Source organism: Crinia signifera, chromosome 5, assembly GCF_055691185.1.
Source record: "Crinia signifera chromosome 5, ASM5569118v1, whole genome shotgun sequence".
NCBI classification, from domain to species: domain Eukaryota; kingdom Metazoa; phylum Chordata; class Amphibia; order Anura; family Myobatrachidae; genus Crinia; species Crinia signifera.
In genome coordinates this window covers 307,144,670-307,164,703 of record NC_139221.1, presented here as the reverse complement: position 1 = coordinate 307,164,703, position 20,034 = coordinate 307,144,670, and the positions used below count along the sequence as shown (strand labels likewise).

At 49.3% G+C, this 20,034-nt stretch overlaps 1 protein-coding gene across 1 annotated transcript in view; it reads left to right on the top strand.

The window, feature by feature from the left end:
• The first annotated feature begins 1,672 nt into the window (after positions 1–1,672).
• SLC25A13 (solute carrier family 25 member 13) overlaps positions 1,673–20,034 on the top strand; it is a 95,253-nt gene continuing 76,891 nt past the window's right edge. Inside the window, 1 exon segment of the mRNA XM_083189470.1 lies at positions 1,673–1,786. Coding sequence (XP_083045596.1) covers positions 1,775–1,786 — 12 coding nt within the window. The 5' untranslated portion in view covers positions 1,673–1,774.

Sequence of the window (20,034 nt, the reverse complement as noted above, 5' to 3'; positions counted from 1 at the left end):
TCCTTGGCCTCGCAAGCCGTCCTACAACAGGCAGCCTGAGCAGCGTCAGACTTTCGCAGGCTGAGCAATCGGTTGCAATGTTCCTCTACGACACTGGTTATCAACCTCGTCCTCAGGACCCCCAACAGTGCAGATTTTCCAGGTCTCCACACAGAATCACAGGAGAAATAATTAGCTCCACCTGTGATCTTTTAAAACGTGCCAGTGAATGAGTGCACCTGCTGGGTGACCTGGAAAACCGGCGCTGTTGGGGGGTCCTGAGGACCGAGGTTAATAACCACTGATCTAGAACTACTGGGGGTAATTCAGACCTGCACACTAGGCTGCGTATACTTGGAGCCTAGTGAGCAAGATAAAGCTGCCCTGCTGAAGGCACACCCCTCCCTCGCTGCGGGCCGATGTGTACGCTACCAAATCCGCTCGCAAGCGTCCATGGTTACTCACCATTAAATGACTTTTTTCCAATGTTCGCAGCTGAAGGGTAGCCCAGGACTTACTCTTCGGCTGCACGTTGTTGTACGAATTGGGGGCGGGTGCGTTCCCTGGGACCCGCTGAGCGTTTCTATGGGCACGACCATGAAATGGCAGGAGTCCACTCTGGAACGCCCCCTGGCTGTCAATCACTGTGCGAGCACCCCGGCAATTGAAAATCTCGCCGAAGGCATGTGCAGCGGGGGTCTGCAGATGCGCAGACCCCCACCATCAACAGAGGGGCCAAATTTGCAGGTCTGATTCTACCCCACTATGCGATCGCAGTTTTTAGAGTGACCGGAACTGCAGAAAGCACACAAGGGCCTTTATTCAGATCTGATCGCAGTACAAATTTGTTTGGAAAATGGACAAAACCATGTGCACTGCAGGTGGGGCAGATGTAACACGTGCAGAGAGAGTTAGATTTGTGTGAGTTATTTTGTTTCTGTGTAGGGTAACTACTGGCTGTATTATTTTTACACTGCAATTTTGATTTCAGTTTCAACACCCACCCCACCCCACCCAAATCTAACTCTCTCTGCATGTTACATCTGCCCCACCTGCAGTGCAGCATGGTTTTGCCCATTTTCCAAACAAATTTGTACTGCAATCAGATCTGAATAAGGGCCAAGGTTTTGAACCCTTCACCCCAACCTAAATTTTGGGATCCAAAGCTACCAATAAAATTATTTGGCTGATTTGCCAATCAGGGTCATGCATGAGGAACGTGGTACGCTGTCATACGGCGTCCATGTCGACATAGACAAAAAAAATGCGAAACTCGTGACCTTTTCCATGTCAACCTATTGCTTATATACACCTTTTGACCATGTCGACCTTTAGACAGTCGACCCTATGGCCCATACCCTTAGAGAGTAGGCCCCAATGTACTACATTCCCCTGTGCATCTGAGTAATCACAAAGAGGTCAGAGGGCCCTGCCTGCTCGCTTACCATCCAGATATACTACAATATACAGTAGGTAATCAATGTCTATCAGGGCATGCTGATACGGAGCAGGTCTCCCCCTGCTGCAGTGGGAGGACACAGGGCGGGAGTCAGAGCCGTGTATGGGGCCGGCCGCTGTGTGTACACAACACGCAGGGACACAGCAGCTGATCCCCTCGCACCGGTCGCAGCCGCTGCTTCTCCTCTACACACTGCGAAGGACGCGGGGTCACATGACACGCAGAGGAGGCGGGGAGCCTCTGAGCCAATCGGCGGGCGCTATTCGGGTGAGAGGGCGTGGCTGATGTGACGTGCCGGGGAAGTGTCTGATGGGAGCTGTGTGAGTTCCGTACAGCATGGCTGCTAAGGTATGTGCACGGTGCCGGGTACCCGGGCATGGCAAGTGCCCCCACACAGCTCGGACAGAGGGAGCTCGGCTACAGGGGGGCAGCAGGCGGGGGCTACACAGGATACAGCAGCCGGGCAGGGGCTCCATACCTACACTTCCCTGTGACCTAGGGCCTGTCCTTGTGGATGGGATTACCTGCTCTGCGGGGGGAATCAGTGCTGCTGGCTACAGTCACTGATAGTACTCCCAGTGTGCCCTCCAGTGACAGGCGGTACTCCTAGCGTGCCCTCCAGTGACAGGTGGTACTCCTAGCGTGCCCTCCAGTGACAGGTGGTACTCCTAGCGTGCCCTCCAGTGACAGGTGGTACTCCTAGCGTGCCCTCCAGTGACAGGTGGTACTCCTAGCGTGCCCTCCAGTGACAGGTGGTACTCCTAGCGTGCCCTCCAGTGACAGGTGGTACTCCTAGCGTGCCCTCCAGTGACAGGTGGTACTCCTAGCGTGCCCTCCATTGACAGGTGGTACTCCTAGCGTGCCCTCCACTGACAGGTGGTACTCCTAGCGTGCCCTCCACTGACAGGTGGTACTCCTAGCGTGCCCTCCACTGACAGGTGGTACTCCTAGCGTGCCCTCCACTGACAGGTGGTACTCCCAGCATGTTCTCCATTGATAGGTGGTACTCCCAGCATGCTCTCCAATCCCAGTGTGCGCCCTACACTGACTGTTGGTACTCTCAGCGTGTCCTCCACTGACAGGCGGTGCTGCCGGCAGGCCCTCCACTGACATCTGGTACTCCCAGATTGCCTTCCACTGGCGCACCCTCCTCCACTGACAGGCAGTACTCCTCCACTGACTGGCGACGTTGCCGGCATGCCCTCCTCCACTGACAGGCGACATTGCCGGCGTGCCCTCCTCCTCTGACAGGCAACGTTGCTGCCGTGCCCTCCTCCACTGACAGGCGACGTTGCCACCGTGCCCTCCTCCACTGACAGGCGGCGCTCCCGCTGTGCCCTCCACTTTCGAAAGGATGTGCCCTCCTCCACTGACAGACGGCACTCCCGGCATGCCCTCCTCCACTGACAGTCGGCGCTCTCGGCGTGCCCTCCTCCACTGACAGGCGGCGCTCCCGGCGTGCCCTCCTCCATTGACAGGCGGCGCTCCCGGCGTGCCCTCCTCCATTGACAGGCGGCGCTCCCGGCGTGCCCTCCTCCACTGACAGGCGACGCTCCTGGCGTGCCCTCCACTTTCGAAAGGCTGTGCCCTCCTCCACTGACAGGCGTGATGCCCTCCTCTGCTAACAGGCTGCGCTCCCGGTGTGCCCTCCACCATCGACAGGCGGTACCCCCGCCCCCAGCGTGCCCTCCTTTGTTGACAGGTGGTACTCCCAGCATGTTCTCCATTGATAGGTGGTACTCCCAGCATGCTCTCCAATCCCAGTGTGCGCCCTACACTGACTGTTGGTACTCTCAGCGTGTCCTCCACTGACAGGCGGTGCTGCCGGCAGGCCCTCCACTGACATCTGGTACTCCCAGATTGCCTTCCACTGGCGCACCCTCCTCCACTGACAGGCAGTACTCCTCCACTGACTGGCGACGTTGCCGGCATGCCCTCCTCCACTGACAGGCGACATTGCCGGCGTGCCCTCCTCCTCTGACAGGCAACGTTGCTGCCGTGCCCTCCTCCACTGACAGGCGACGTTGCCACCGTGCCCTCCTCCACTGACAGGCGGCGCTCCCGCTGTGCCCTCCACTTTCGAAAGGATGTGCCCTCCTCCACTGACAGACGGCACTCCCGGCATGCCCTCCTCCACTGACAGTCGGCGCTCCCGGCGTGCCCTCCTCCACTGACAGTCGGCGCTCTCGGCGTGCCCTCCTCCACTGACAGGCGGCGCTCCCGGCGTGCCCTCCTCCATTGACAGGCGGCGCTCCCGGCGTGCCCTCCTCCACTGACAGGCGACGCTCCTGGCGTGCCCTCCACTTTCGAAAGGCTGTGCCCTCCTCCACTGACAGGCATGATGCCCTCCTCTGCTAACAGGCTGCGCTCCCGGTGTGCCCTCCACCATCGACAGGCGGTACCCCCGCCCCCAGCGTGCCCTCCTTTGTTGACAGGCAGTACCTCTCGGCATGCCCCCATGCTGACAGGTAGTAGTTGTGACGTGTGCTGTATTGACAGGTGGTGTTCCCAGCGTGCTCTTCAGATATGAGCCCCTTCCAGCATGCATTAGGGATGGACAATAGAAGCTCAGTATCAAATGGTTGCCAGGTTTACAATATAAAATTTAGTAATACATTCAATGGTTTAACCATTAGTGGTTACTAGGTGCTCATGGCGGTACTCAGAAACAGTCATAACTTTCGTCCATAGGCAGTGCTCATTGGTGTCAGCAGCTGCGTACAATCTGTCAGACATCGGTTGGCTGGCAATCATCGAATGCCCACAATTCCATGGTAAAGAAAAGTACTTCCGTCAGATCAGGAACATGTTGCTATTCGCTTCCGATTCCCATTCCTACCCTTCGCTGGCAGACTCTGCTCATGCCATACCCTTATGCTGGCCACACATCAGACCAACTTTCCTCCAACCATCCAACTAGTTGCTTGGATGGAATAAAAATATGGTACTGGATGGGAGCAAATGTAATATTTACTTCAGAAATTTGCTCCCAAAATCTGGAAAAGGTCAAAAACTGTCGCTCAAACACGGTACTGTAGTTGAACCTGTTGTACAAAAACATTCAGTCAAATTAGTTAAATCAATTTTCTGGGTTTGTGAGCACATTTCTGATTGTCCTTTGCTCCCATCCAGTACAATATTTTTATTCCATCCAAGCAACTAGTTGGATGTTTGGAGGAAAGTTGGTCTGATGTGTGGCCAGCATAACTGCTCACAGTGTGCCCTCCACATGTACGTGGCTTATCCTGAACCAGCTTGTTGTAGGTTAAGCCTGGAAACTGTGCTCAGTTGCTCACATTTCAATAAAAACTGGGTGACGTTTATTCACTAAGATGGGAGTACTATTAATGAGGAGATATTGCTATGGGCAACCACTCAGATTCTTGCTTCTAGAAGGTGCTAAATAAATAAAAAGTATCTGATTGGTTGCCCATCTTCAATAGAACTCCCTGAAGAATGGCGATGTTTGACCAGTTCCTCTGCACGAGCATTATCTTATGAGCCTGGTGGCACTTCCATTACCTATCCCAGGTCGTACTGTTTCCACAAAGAAGTAATACAATTAGAATATGAATACTTTATATCCAATGCAGGTAATACTAAAACCCTCTCAGCAGCAGGTGGTACTCCCAGCATAGCAGTAGCAGATGCAACGTGTATCGTCTTCCAGCGAAAGGATTTTGTTTACATATAGATCAACTCGCAATTAACCCACCCCAGCCTTGTATCAGACTTATGGCTTCTGACGTTTACACTGACCAGAGGAGCTGCTAAGTGACGCTGCTTCCCCGGGTCTGTCAGGACCCCCTGATTTGCATCAGGACCGTCCGCTCTGTGAGTGACTGTCGGCTTCCTTGTGATCGTGATTATGTTATATCAGGATAATCAGAATTTGTCTCAAATGATTGCAGCGAAACATATCCCAGTAGGGCTCTGCTTTGTGTCTGTGGCACAATTACAGTGAAGGTTAAATGATTGTAGTGTAATTTGATTTGTCTGTCTGACTGTTGTGCGAGCACTGCCTGTGTTTGTTATTCCTAGCAAGTTACCGGACTATTTAATGCCTCACAGTGATTAGGTCTGACAACGTGTGGTGTAGACATGCTTTTTATTGATACGCATTCATTTAGAACCTGTTATCAAATGATCTCCCCCTCGGTCCTTGAGAGAAAGGTCAAATTTATTTCCGATTTGACGTGACATGGCCAACGGTAAACTGGTAATATTTCCTAATGGTAAACAGCGATGTAACATTTCTAAGCGCAGGAGTGTAAATGAATTTATCTGGATTCTGGGAAAACAAGAAGAAAATCTCTGGTTTGTGTTCCTGAATTGGTCTTTACTTTGACAAGGAGTGATCTAAGGACAGCGCTACTGGGAAATGCCTGCTTTTTGTAGTGCGTTTACTCTACGGGCATTGCGAATGTAGGCTATGGGTTTGTTGGGTTCGTTTGTGTTTGTCACATTATTGTGTTCCGTTGCTGCCTTAATGCCATTTCTTTTTTTTTGCGATTAGGGACAAATGCAAACGTAAATTCGGAACGTCGGGTGAGCGCAGTAAAACTCCGCAAGAACTCTGAGCACTGTGGGCTGGTACGGGGATGAATGGTTGTCCGATGGCGTAGCTTGGTCATAGCGCGAACTTGCACTGCGTGTGTTCTGCAGGCATGCGCACAGCCAAGAACATTGGCCCTTATTCTGGTTCACTCTTAGAGGCAAATTCCTTCTTAGATGGACAAAACCATGTGCACTGCAGGGGGGCAGATGTAACATGTGCAGAGAGAATTAGATTTGGGTGAGTTATTTTGTTTCTGTGCAGGGTAAATACTGACTGCTTTATTTTTACACTGCAATATAGATCTCACTTTGAAGTAAAACCCCACCCAAATCTAACTCTCAAGTTACATCTGCCCCACCTGCAGTGCACATGGTTTTGTCCATTTGAGAAGGAATTTGCCTTTGCAAGTGAACCATTGCCATTGCATTTACACGAATACCAATGACTCTAGTGTTCATTCTAGCACCCGCTATTTTTGAAAACCCATGCAGTTCCTCTTCCGTGCCTGGGGTGATGCTGTCTGCTGTGGTGCTTCTAGCACAGTGTGGTCTGTATATCAGCACTGATATGCAATCCAGACCTGTGCTAGAAACACCACAGCAGACAGCGTCACCCCAAGCAGGGAACAGGAAATGCATGGGTTTTCAAAAATGGCGAGTGCTAGAATGAACACTAGACTCTCTGGTTTCTCAGTGCCTGAGAAAGAGACCCATAACGTCTCCGGTTAATGACGTTATCTGATTCAAGTTTATAGCATTTGGTGTTCTCTTTCAGGGTGTGTCTATGCCGCTTATGCCCTTAAACTTGGTGGGAAAGCTGCAGAAATCGGGTACTGAGCTTGGGTAATGAGGTTTTGTCCCAAATGTTGACATGGACCCTGTCTACGTGTACTGCATCGGCACAATTTTATTCTCCCACTACTTCATAGGAGATGGTAGAGTATGAAATACTGCTCGTCGGCACATTTCAACTAAACAAAAATGGGAATACCCATGTCAACCTTTTGACTGTCAACCCAATGCTTCCGAACTGTTGACCTTAGTCTGTAGACCTATTTCAGGTGTCGACCCAATGGCCGTATCCCAATTGAAGCTCCAGAACTGGTACCAATAGAGTGTAACTGTTCTCTGTAAATGAGCGCAGTCCATGCATTGAACCGTGTGTGTGTGTGTGGCAGCTGTGTGATGTTACATGCACCAGAGGTAATGATGGGCATACACGCTGCATTATGGCTCTATACAGTGTGGTTGGACCTAAATAGACTTACACAATTTGCTTTGGGTCATTATATTGTAACACTATGAGTGATGCACTATTTTTCTATTCGATTTTGCTTATAGAATGGGCGGTACTTGTGTATTTTGGCGGCGCCCACGATGAGGATCGGGTCCATCGTGTGTGAAAAATCGGGTCCATCGCGTCGCGTCGTGTGCATTAACATGGCACACGACGCGACCGACGCGATGGACCCGATTTCTCCATAGGCTTCAATGTTAAAATATTTTAACATTGAAATCGTGTCGGTCGCGTCGGTCTTGTGCCATTATAATGGCACAAGATAAGATGGACTTGATAAAGTCCATTTTACATGGAATAAAATGGGAAATGGGCCAATATGGCCCATTTTTCATTGTATATGTCCCCGTCATGTCCAAATATAACTGCCCCCCCATTGTGAGCGGCACCCCAGTATTGACGTCAACCCGAAGCGTGGCGAGCGGCGGCGGTGCGCGTCCTCCGACCTTTTCATACCCCTACTATCCACGTCGGCGTGGAGTTGAGAATAGAATAGTGTGGCGAGCGCAGCGAGCCACCGAGCCCGAAGCGTGGCGAGCGGACGCGGATACCTTCACAGGTAAACGCGTCCCTTCGCGGACTTCACAGGTGTCCGCGTGGCCACGGACACCTGTGAAGCCCGCGTGGGGACGCGGATACCTGTGAAGGTATCCGCGTCCCCTCGCGGGGCTCGCTGCGCTCGCCACGCTTCGGGCTCGGTGGCTCGCTGCGCTCGCCACACTTTCTATTCTCAACTCCACGCCGACGTGGATAGTAGGGGTATGAAATGTTAAAAATATTTTAACATTGAAGCCTATGGAGAAATCGTGTCGGTCGCGTCGTGTGCCTTAACTTTAAGGCACAGGACGCGACGCGATGGACCCGATTTCTCCATCGGGTTCAATGTTAAAAATATTTTAACATTGAAGCCTATGGAGAAATCGGGTCCATCGCGTTGCGTCCTGTGCCTTAAAGTTAAGGCACACGATGCCCACGACGGGCGCCGCCAAAATACACAAGTACCGAATGGGCATCAAATGGTTTTTCTGCATTTGATGCAGATTCGATCCCATTGCCTGCCCCCGTGTAGTGTAAATCGAATAGATAGTCTTGGCAGCCAAGACTATACAGTGGAAATTTAATAGTAGATAGTACAAATCTAATGTGTTCACTGCAGCATTTGATTCGATTCCCATCTCCTGCCTGAAGCCAGTGTTGATGGAATAGCAAATTTAATAGAAAATAGTGGTAATCGAAAAGGAGTAGACAAAAACATCAGAGTGGGTTAAATAGTCCATATCGTATAGATATCGAATTGAACAGTGTGTACACACTAGCACCTAATTACTATTACCAATGTCACACTTTGTAACGTCTAATCATCACCTCCCCCTTATGTAACACTCAGCACCTACTGCTGCTTCTTACTCATGTAAAGGGGCTACACTCACTAGCTGAGGGTTCTGAGCGATACTAGATTGATCAGCAAACAGCGATGTGTCAGCGCTGTGTGCAGAGCGATCTGTCAGGGCCAGTGTTCTCCGGTTAGAACCCTAACCCTGCCCGGGGCTCTAACTAGATTTATCCAGCATGCATCGCTGTGGCCCCTACACACGGAGCGAGGCAGGGGCGTTTTCTAAGTGATCTAGTGAGATTGTTTTAAATCGCTACATGTGTAGGCCCCATCACACTTCTTAACGCTTCTCACCCCTGTGATGCCATGAGACAGTGGCTTAAGCTGTAGTGTTCATTCTAGCACCCGCTATCTTTGAAAACCCATGCAGTTCCTCTTCCCTGCCTGGGGTGTCGCTGTCTGCTGTGGTGTTACTAGCACATTTCTGGTTTGCATATTCGTGCTGATATACAGACCACACTGTGTTTGAAGCACTACAGCAGACAGCGACACCCCAGGCAGGGAAGAGGAACTGCATGGGTTTTCAAAGATAGCGGGTGCTAGAATGAACACTATAGCTGCATAGTGTTTATAGGAGCAATGATAATTCATTTGCGACCCAATGGTGTATGAGTCATTCGGTCGACACTCAATAGGGTCGACCACTATTGGTTGACAGGCAAAAGGTTGACACATAAAAAGCTTTGACATGCCTTAGGTCGGCATGAAAGGTCGATGTGAGTTTTTCGGTGCATGAGTCCACATAAGTCATGGACCGTATAAGTGTACCGCGTCCCCTCACCATGCTTCGGGCAATTGTCCATTGGAAGGGTAAAGTAGGAACAAGTCCTTTTTTTTTTTTTTTTTTTTTTAATATCAAAAAAACTCCTCAACCTGTAGCTGGTGTTGACCTTTTCATGTGCCCACCTTTTGACTATTGACCCAATGACGCATCCCGTCCAATGATTGTGCCATCGCTTGGATGATTGCATATCTGTCTGCTCTATATCGTTTCTTTTGGGGGGAAGGGCACTGGTTCTTTGCTCATCGCCCCAGTCTTGCTACAACCTTTCTCCGTGTAACCCCACATCTTATTTATTTTATTTATTAACAGTTTCTTATATAGCGCAGCATATTCCGTTGCGCTTTACAATAGCAGACAGTGAAACAACAAAACAGGGTATTTACAGACAGTCAAAATGTAGGAGGGCCCTGCTCGCAAGCTTACAATCTATAGATTGTGTGGACTTATATGCTATCACTGCGGTGTGGGATAAGTGATAGTTTGCCCTGTGGAACTGATCTGGGACTGTGACTATACAAGGACTGTCTGTTTGGGCCTGCTACCTGAATATCTTTCTACTCTGCAATTTACCTTTGCCACTGTTTATTGTCTATTTGTGCGTGCTGTGGAAAATAAACCATTCTTCTGGTTTCATCTGCTCGGTGTCTGAGTGATTGAGGAACTCGTACCCTCACATTTACATCTTGCTTGCGGAGTTCGTTCTCCTCATCTCTGGCACAAGATAGCTGCCTGTAAGCTGAATAGAAAGTGATCTACTAAGGGGGTGTAATATTTGGGAGCGCTTGAATCCAGAGTTGTTTACATAAAATGCATTGACATTATCCTCTTGTATGCCATCTGTGGGGCCGTGAAAGCAGCCGCCATCACTAGCCATGTCCATTTTCACCAGCCCAATACAAGATATGAATCTGTGCAATTTGCTTCTGTGCATTCGCCTCATTGCATGCCGCTACAACGACTCTCTGCAGCAGAACAGCGCATAACGCTGACATATCGGTGGCGTATGCAGGCTGTAACATATGAGATCCGTCCTCCAAGCAGACTTGCATGTAACTGTACCAGGGGCTCTATGTACACAATTGGTGATCAAGCCTTCGGCAAGTGTACAGATTTCACGTTGACAAGTGGTGCTTCAGGCCAGTAGATTGTACTAACAACAATATCCAATTACAAAGATTCAATGTTAGATCTACACATACTTCTAGTATGTATGGCTAATTGTAGCATCTGCCCAACTGCTCCTGTGATGTCATAAAAGGAAACAAACTCAGTGCCCTGTTCACTGTCTAGTATGCAACATTACCCAGGGTTCCCCTGTAGCCACCTCCTTCCAGGAGAGATAGTGTTTCTGTCTGTGTCTTCTGCCGGCACTCACAGCAGAGGTTACAGTTGGAAGTCAAGAGTTAAGCAGTCCACATTCTTGGTGCACTATGTTCCAGGTGTTGTCCCGGGCAACTGGGTTGGCCCAGTGCCATAAGGTTGCTCCCTTTGCTTCCTCACTGTGTCCTTCATTCAGATCTGATCGCAGTATAAATTTGTTTGGAAAATGGGCAAAACCATGTGCACTGCAGGTGGGGCAGATGTAACATGTGCAGAGAGAGTTAAATTTGGATGGGGTGTGTTGAAACTGAAATCTAAATTGCAGTGTAAAAATAATGCAGCCAGTATTTACCCTGCACAGAAAAAAAAATAACGCACACAAATCTAACTCTCTCTGCACATGTTACATCTGCCCCCCCCCCCCCCCCAGCCTGCGAATGGATGTTTATGTAAAACATCCATTCACAACCCTCGCGAGCGACCCCGGCGTGTGATGGAGGGGCAGGCGGACTGGCATTCGCAGGGCGGCATCTGGTTGACTCACAAGGCTGTGAATTCAACCAGAATAACCCCCAATGTTCCTAAATCTTTCCTCTGCATGGTACCTGTGACATGCATCCTGTAAAGAGATGGGCTGCCTGTCTCTCGGCAGTGGAAGCTTTGTGTTTAGTGGTGCTGTGCCTGGTCGCTTCTTGCAGAGCAGCATTGAAGGTAACAGCGGAGGTCCATGCCAAGTCCTGTCGGGCACAGTGAATGGTGATGGTCCAAGTCAAGGGTCACCTCCTGCTGTGTTATACCCCTTTCACACCAGAAAATGCAGGGACTTACCTGGGAATACAGTCCAGAGATCAAGCAGGGACATTCCCGGGTTGGCCCCTTTCACACTGGCCAGTCCCTGCATTTTCTGGTGTGAGGGAGGGAGGGAGGGAGGGGCAGAGAAACCACCCCCACCTATGTGCAGCGGGGATCCAGGCAGCGGCGGCTGATTGGCGTCCGTCCAGTTCAAAATGTTTTCAAATTCAGCCCTGACGCCCGGCAAATGGCACTCCCAGCCGCCGCTGCCTAGACGGCTCTGCACCGGACGCCGCTGCCCGAGTAAGTACCTTCCACGCCGGCCTGTATCCCGGGCTGGTCCCGGGAGCAACCCTACTATCTAGCAGGGTTGAAATCCCAGCAAATTTTCCCGGATATTTGGCCCGGGAAACTTTCACACCAGCACTAGTCAAGGGTTGTTCCTGGGGAATTTAGGCTGGTGTGAAAGGGGTATTAGTGGAAGTTGAGATGTGTACCCCTGTTGTTACAGTTACATATCACTTATGGTAGTGGCGTCTTTTGTCTGCCCAGCCCTGGATTGGTTTCTTGTATCACACACACAGAGGTAAATGTACGAAGCAGGGAGGCGTGGTATCTATCCCCCATAAAGAACGTTATGGGCAAGGTGATAATGCACCAGCCAATCATCTCCAATATGTAAATTGACAGTTAAAAGCTGATTGGCTGGTGCATTATCACCTTGCACATAACAGTCTTTATGGGGATAGATCCCACTTCTCCAAGTTTTGTACATTTACCCCACAGGCTTTTGTAGCTTTCCTCTTTGGAATTCGTCTTGGTAAATGGTGAACTGGACCATGGTCCGTAGATGAGAGTTGGAACCTTTCTATATCAATTCTTATGGTTATGGGTCAAAGGACTGACCATACCTCGATAGACGGGCACCCAATAGGTCGGCATGCATGTAGTTGGCTTTGACAAACGGTCGACCTGGAAAATGTCAACTCATATAAAAGGTCGACATGAGTTTATTTTGTGGACCCCCCAACTAGTGTACGGCAGCCAGTCAGAGTCAACACAATTGGTAAAATATGAAAAAGTCGAGAAAAACCCATGTCAATCTTTTCTTGTGTCCACTGTTGCCGTGTTGACAGTTCGTCTATGTCAACTATGTGAATGTTGACGACTTTTTCTTTTTTTTACACACCGCCCTCTGGTTCTTAGCAGATTATTACTACTAACTGGAAATGTATTCATAGGCAGGAAGAACTCAAGGTGACCGTGTGTGTGGTGTGTGGTATGTTGTAACTGGCGATCACGCTCTCCTATACGTGTTGTTCCATATACATTACTGTGCACCCAGATAACCGGTGCAGGTAGTGTCTGTGCACCTTGGTGGCTGTTTCTGCTTTAGGCGCACAGGTCCTGCAGGGAATCTGTTATCTGTAATCGTTCTGGTGGCTGCAGGCTCAGGAATCACACTCACAGTGCATGCTCGGCTCCGTGCTCTTACCTGCTCGCTGTTCTGTTTGTTCTGGAATACGGGCACGGGGCCAGGATTAGTAAATGATTCCAAGGTGCAGAGCACAGAATAGTGCAGGTCATTCCGGGGCAAAGGAATATTGTCTTCAGTTTCCCTTCGTTACTTAAAATTCTTTAAAACTTTTTTTTTTTTTTTATAGGAAAGTAACTTAAATATTTATTTTCCTTCTAATTTTACAAAAGATGGCATCGGTGCAGTCGCATCGATGGCGATACTGCAACCGGCCATCGATAGTAAGAAACTATGTGATGGATGACCATCGATAGTTTTACCTATCAATGTTCATCCTTTCTCTTTGACTCACTGGCCTGTGGGCCAATCAGAACATGGGGGCGGGGCATCACGGGTGCCGGTGTTCCAGCACTATGGGGGAAAAAAGCAAAACATTGTTTTTGCTGTGCCGTTGATGGAGGGAAACCTTCTACTTCTCCCTCATCGATGGCAAAAGTGTTTGACATTGGCCATAAACCATCAATGGTTTTGAATTGTTGATGGCCATCGCTTAGTAGTTGCTTGGAAGAGGGAAGTGCACTGGAGCAATCATATGGTTTTTACATTTATGGAATCGTTTCGGGATGGGGGTGTTTAAAGATGACCCACACCCTGACCCTGTTAATGATATTGTGTGTACACACTAGATCAGGACAGGCCAACCTGTGGCTCTCCAGATGTTGTGAAACTACAAATCCCAGCATGCCTTGCCACAGTTTTAACACTCCCTTATAGCAAAACTGTGGCAAGGCATGATGGGATTTGTAGTTTGACAACATATGGAGAGCCACAGGATGGCCAGGCCTGCACTAGATGGATATTGCTAAGAAGGGCCCTTCACAATATCTTTTAAATTCTCATCTAGTATGTATGAGGCTTAAATTCTTGTGTTTAGAATGCAATTCAATTCAGAGTGATGTGTCGGGAACATACAGGTAGGACGACAATGTGATTTTACAGATAAGTCAACTCCACCCCATTCTAGGCCAATAATACATGGGATACAGGATAAGCACCTGTACCATGTGTTATTGTGGCTGGTTATTGGGGCTAAGTGGAGAGCCTCCGACGAATCCGATTAGCCATGATAATTCTCTGCAGATAATTGAATACCCCCTATGTAACATAATTTGGGTATGGGTCATTGGGTTGACCCATATTAGGTTGGCATGCATTGTGTCGACCACAGAAGGTCAACATGGCTTAGTTCGACACACGAAAGAGGTTGAGGGGTTTGGCAGGTCGACAAGAGTTTTTCACTTTTTTTTTCTCTTACATTCTTATGGGATACAGGGAATTCGTTCATAACGATTGGGGTAAAGAGGTTTTCTGTAGGAGACAGGCACCTATAAACTTTTACACTGGGTGTACTGGCTCCTCCCCTCTGCTCCCCTCCCTGTAGTCAGTTAAGAAAATGTGCCTCAGGAGAAGCACACATCAGGAAGAGCTCCAGAGAGTTTTTCTTCTGTTTAATTTCTTTTATTATTTTGGGACTGTTGTTTTGGACTCAACAGCAGTCCTGCGTCGTGGGAGACTGGGGGAAGGGTTCAGCTGCAGGCCACTTCATGGTACCGAGCTGTCCCTGCCACAGGACCACTGTCCTGCGTGGGTGATGTTACCGCGGGCATTGCGCTGCAGCGCGCACACCCCTGGCATGCCACACACCCCTGGCATGCCACACACCCCTAGTCCAGTCTGAAGACGTTGTGTGGTGAGTACTACCCTGGGGGGCCCCCGCCGTGGGGTCCCCGGGTGACTGTGCCGCAAGATGGCGGCGGCGGTATCGGCGGTGCCCTTCACAGGGACCGCGCAACCCCCTGCCTACACTGGGACAGGGTACTGCCTCCTGTACTGTCCAGGGCAGTTTACCATGGGTTGGACATTTTTCAATGTCAGTTCCAGTTAAAAAATGCAGGTAAGCTCTGGCGCCATCACGCTGGGCGGAGCTTACCCAGAGCGGGACCAGTGCTCTGTGGGCGCGCTTTTGGCTACATGCTAACAGGAGCAGCCATCAGACAACACAAGACACTCCACAGTGTATGTGTTGCAGAGGGCAGAAGGCACATGACACTTTCCAGTATATGTGCTGCAGCTATTAAAAGCGCTATCTCTGTAAGAGTGTTAGCCCTGTTACACAGTGTAGGTACTTGTTTCCTAGCACGGCCACAATCGTTGGGATCGTGTACCTTTAAGTTAAGGTACACGATCCCCGCGATGGACCCGATTTCCTTTGAAATCAGGTCCATTTTACCGGCAAAGGAAAAATCAGGGGCATCGCGTCGGTCGGGACCATTAACATTGGTCCCGACGCGATGCCCCCGATTTTGCCATAGGCTTCAATGTTAAAATATTTTTTAACATTGAAATATGGAGCGTCGCGTCGGTCTTGTGCCATTATAATGGCACAAGATGAGATGGACTTGATTAAGTCCATCTCACATAGGAAAAAATGTGAAAAATGTGAAATGGGTTCAATATGACCCATTTCACATTATTTATGGCCCCGTAGTCACCCCACGATAGACGCCAACCCGAAGCGTAGCGAGCCCGCCAGTGGCGGCGGTGCGTGTCCTCCGACCTTTTCATTCCCCTACTATCCACGTCGGCGTGGAGTTGAGAATATATAGTGTGGCGAGCGCAGCGAGCCACCGAGCCCGAAGTGTGGCTCCACCTCTCCTGCACTCCTTTCAAGTTCATCCAATCCGCTAATGAGTCGCTTAAACATTTCCCCATTTTTGCAAAGTCAGCCTTCCTAAAATCCAACACCTTAGTTTTTGTGTGACTGGAGTTGGACCCTGCCTTAATATTAAACCATACTGCTTGATGATCACTGGATCCCAGGTTCTCACCCACATATATGTCTGATATCCTGTCACCATTTGTGAGTATTAAATCTAATATTGAGTCTTTGCGAGTAGGCTCCCGCACCAATTGCTTGAGAGAGGCTCCCTGTAGGGAATTTAGAAATTTGCCACTTGTAGATGATCTTGCAAAAGACTCCTCCCAATTCACATCAGGTAGATTAAAGTCTCCCATGATTATGACTTCTCCCTTTAAAGCCATTTTAGTGACATCAAGCAATAGGCTCCTGTCCAAATCCTGCCCCTGGCCTGGTGGCCTATAGATGACCCCAGCACGAATAATGTCCTTCTCCCCCATTTCTATGGTCACCCAAAGGGCCTCAGTTTTTTCTTCAATGTTTTGTATTAAAGTAGCATTTATGTTTTTCTTTACATACATTGCTATCCCTCCTCCGATTCTTCCCATTCTGTCCTTCCTAAATAAATTGTATCCTGGCATAGCTACGTCCCAGCCATGGTTCTCATTACACCATGTCTCTGTGATAGCCACAATGTCTAGGTCATTCCTTGTCATTATTGCAATTAGATCAGGAATTTTGTCTCCTAGGCTTCTAGCGTTTGCACACATAACCCCCCCCCCCCCCCCCCCCTGGAAAGGGGGCATGGTTATTCAAATTTATTTGTGGTCCCAAAACCGGACGGGTCGGTTCGCCCAATACTGAACCTAAAATCCCTGAACCCATTCTTGACTGTAACCAAGTTCAAGATGGAGTCCTTGCGGGCCGTGATAGCGGCACTGGAGGAAGGGGAGTTCTTGGCATCTTTGGATGTGAAGGATGCCTACCTTCACATCCCAATTTGGCCACCTCATCAAAAATATCTGAGGTTTGCGCTGCTGAACTATCACTATCAGTTCCGCGCACTGCCGTTCGGCCTGTCCTCAGCCCCGCGCATATTCACCAAGGTGATGGCGGAGATGATGGTGGTTCTCAGGAAGCAAGGGATCTGTGTCATACCATACTTGGACGACTTGCTTGTAAAGGTGCGGTCATCGGAGGAGCTGCAGGCAGCCTTACAGATTACCATGCTGTCCCTGTCGGGTCACTGTTGGCTCCTGAACATTGCAAAGTCCTCTCTGAACCCTTCGCAGAGACTCCAGTTCCTGGGGATGGTGTTGGACACGGCTCTCATGAGTGTTCCTGCCACAAGAAAAGATTGTGGCCATTCAACAGCTGGTCACAGACTTGTTGAAAACCCCCCAGGTGTCAGTGCACCAGTGCATTGTTCTTTTAGGAAAGATGGTGACCTCCTTCGAGGCCCTCCAATTCGGGAGGTTCCACAGCAGGATTTTCCAGCTCGATCTCCTGAGCAAGTGGTCCGGTTCACATCTTCAGACGCATCGCGGTGACCATGGGTCAGTCCTTTCAGGGCAAATGGACCCTCTGGGAAACACGTCTCCATATAAACAACTTGGAGTTACGTGCTGTGTATTATGCACTTCTGGAGGCGGGTCCTCTCCTCAGCGGGCATGCGGTCCGCATCCAATCAGACAATGCCACTACTGTGGCGTTTCTGAACAGACAGGGCGGGACCAAAAACAGGTCCTGCATGCGGGAAGCAACAGAGATCCTGTCCTGGGCAGAGAGTCACTGTCAGGCTCGGTCTGCCATTTTCATACCCGGGGTAGACAACTGGGAAACCGATTTTCTCAGTCGCCACGAGCTTCACCCCGGGGAATGGAGTCTACACCACCAGGTATTCAGTGCTCTGGTGGCTTGGCGGGGCACCCCACTAGTAGACATGATGGCATCGAGACACAATTGGAAGGTGTCCAGATACTTCTCCAGGGCGAGAGACCCACAGGCGGAGGGGGTGGACGCCCTCTCGATACCGTGGACGTTCAGCCTGATTTACATCTTCCCACCGATCCCCCTTGTGGCTCGGGTACTAAGGAAGATAAGGAGAGACGGAGCCGAGGTCATTCTAGTGGCTCAAGACTGGCCAAGAAGAACGTGGTATCCAGATCTTCTAAGTCTCCGAAGGGACTCGTGGCATCTCCCTCTGCAAAGAGACCTGCTCATGCAAGGTCCGTGCGTCTTCCAGGCCTTAGAGCAGCTTCGTTTGACGGCCTGGAGGTTGAGCGGCAAATCCTAACACAGGATTTCACACATCTGTCATTAAGACCATGACAAGTGCTAGGAAGCCGGTTACGGCAGCACATTACCGCCATATCTGGAGGAGATATGTAGGATGGTGTGAACAAGGAAAGTTTGCTCCAGCGGAGTTCAAGCTTGAAAGATTCCTCAGATTTCTTCAATCTGGCTTAGATCTGGGCCTACGTTTAGGCTCTTTGAAGGTGCATGTATCTGCACTGTCTGTCTTTTTACAAAAGAAGCTGGCTAATATCCCTGAAGTGCAGACGTTCTTCAAGGCGTCTTGCACATACAGCATCCTTTTGTAGCCCCTATTCCACCATGGGACTGGGATGTCGTTCTGACGTTCCTGCGATCCTCCTGGTTCGAACCACTGGAGGAAATAGATTTGAAACATCTTACATGGAAGACGGTGGTCTTAGTAGCCTTAGCCTCGGCTAGGCGGGTCTCTTAGCTAGGGGCATTAACCTGCAAGAGCCCTTATTTGATCTTCTATGAAGAGAGGGTGGAATTTACGCACTAATCTGCGATTTCTTCCTAAGGTGGTGCCAGCATTCCACTTGAACCAGCCAATTGTGGTTCCTACTAGTGGCCCTCAGTTTGAGGTGCCAACATCTTTGGATGTGGTTCGGGTTCTCTGGGTATATGTCAGGAGAACGGCAAAATTAGTAAGACTGTAGGACTTTTTGTCTTATATGATGCCCAAAAAGTCGGGCGTCCTGCTTCTAAGTAGCCTATTGCACGCTGGATCTGTGCAACCATTAAACAGGCTTATGTGGTGGCGAAGCTTCCTATGCCTGCTGGGATGAAAGCCCACTCTACTCGTTCAGTGGGGACCTCCTGGGCGGCTGCCTGAGGAGTGTCGGCCTTACAATTGTGTAGGACCGTTACATGGTCAGGTCAACACACCTTTGTCAAGTTTTACAAAAATTGACGCTTTGGCCACTGAAGATACTCAGTTTGGGAAAGCGGTGCTGCGGCAATCTCCGCACAATCCCGCCCGTTCTGATGTCTTTGGTATATCCCCAATCGTTATGAACGAATTCCCTGTATCCCATAAGAATGTAAGAGAAAATAGGATTTTAATACCTACCGGTAAATCCTTTTCTCAGAGTTCTTATGGGATAGAGGTAACCTTTATCATTCATCTCGTGTATCTCAATTGTTCACGAGTGTATGTTGTAATTTAGGTGACATTTCTTATCAAGTTGTCCCAGTTGGGACACAAAAGTTTACAAAATGTTGTCAATAGTTGACATATTCATAAGGCTCTGAGGCTTCCACGTGCTCTGTGGTCGCTACAGTGGTCTCTGTATGTTGAAAGAAAAAGGGGGGTTTAACTAATGGCCAAATGGCCTTTAGTTGAGGGGCGCCTACAGGGATGGTTTGTCAAGCTGCTCCTACTGGGGGTGTCAGACCCCGGGTATAGTTTGCAAATGGAAAAGAAGGTGGGTGGAGCGCTATGAGCAATAATGGGTTAACGATGTAATTATAACATGAAAAATTTATTCTTTATAAAAAGTTAAATTGTGCTATGCACTTAGTTGGTATATAATAATATTCTTGGAAACAACATATTGCACAGTAAGTAAATAAATACAGAAATACCTTAAAATGAAAAAATGTACATTGATATGAAAATAAAAAATTGTAAAACAAAAGGGTCTGATACTTATGGTCGGAAGTCCCGTTTATCCCAGGATGGGGAGACGCAAATGGAGTTGGAGTGATCCTGGGATTATGCCTCAAGTTGTAGAGTATTGTGGGAGTCCATGTAACCTTGCTGGATTGAAGTTTTCACGCTGGAGGATGTTGTTATAACCCCTGGTGGAGTGTGGGGAGTCCTCAACGATGATGCGGAATTGGTAATCCTAATTATGCAGGTAGTGGTTCCCAAATTGGTGGTGTAGCAAATGAGGCCCAGGTATTGCAAAATAGTAGTATGCAGTCTCCAAATGACTGTATTGCAAACAGATAGTGGGA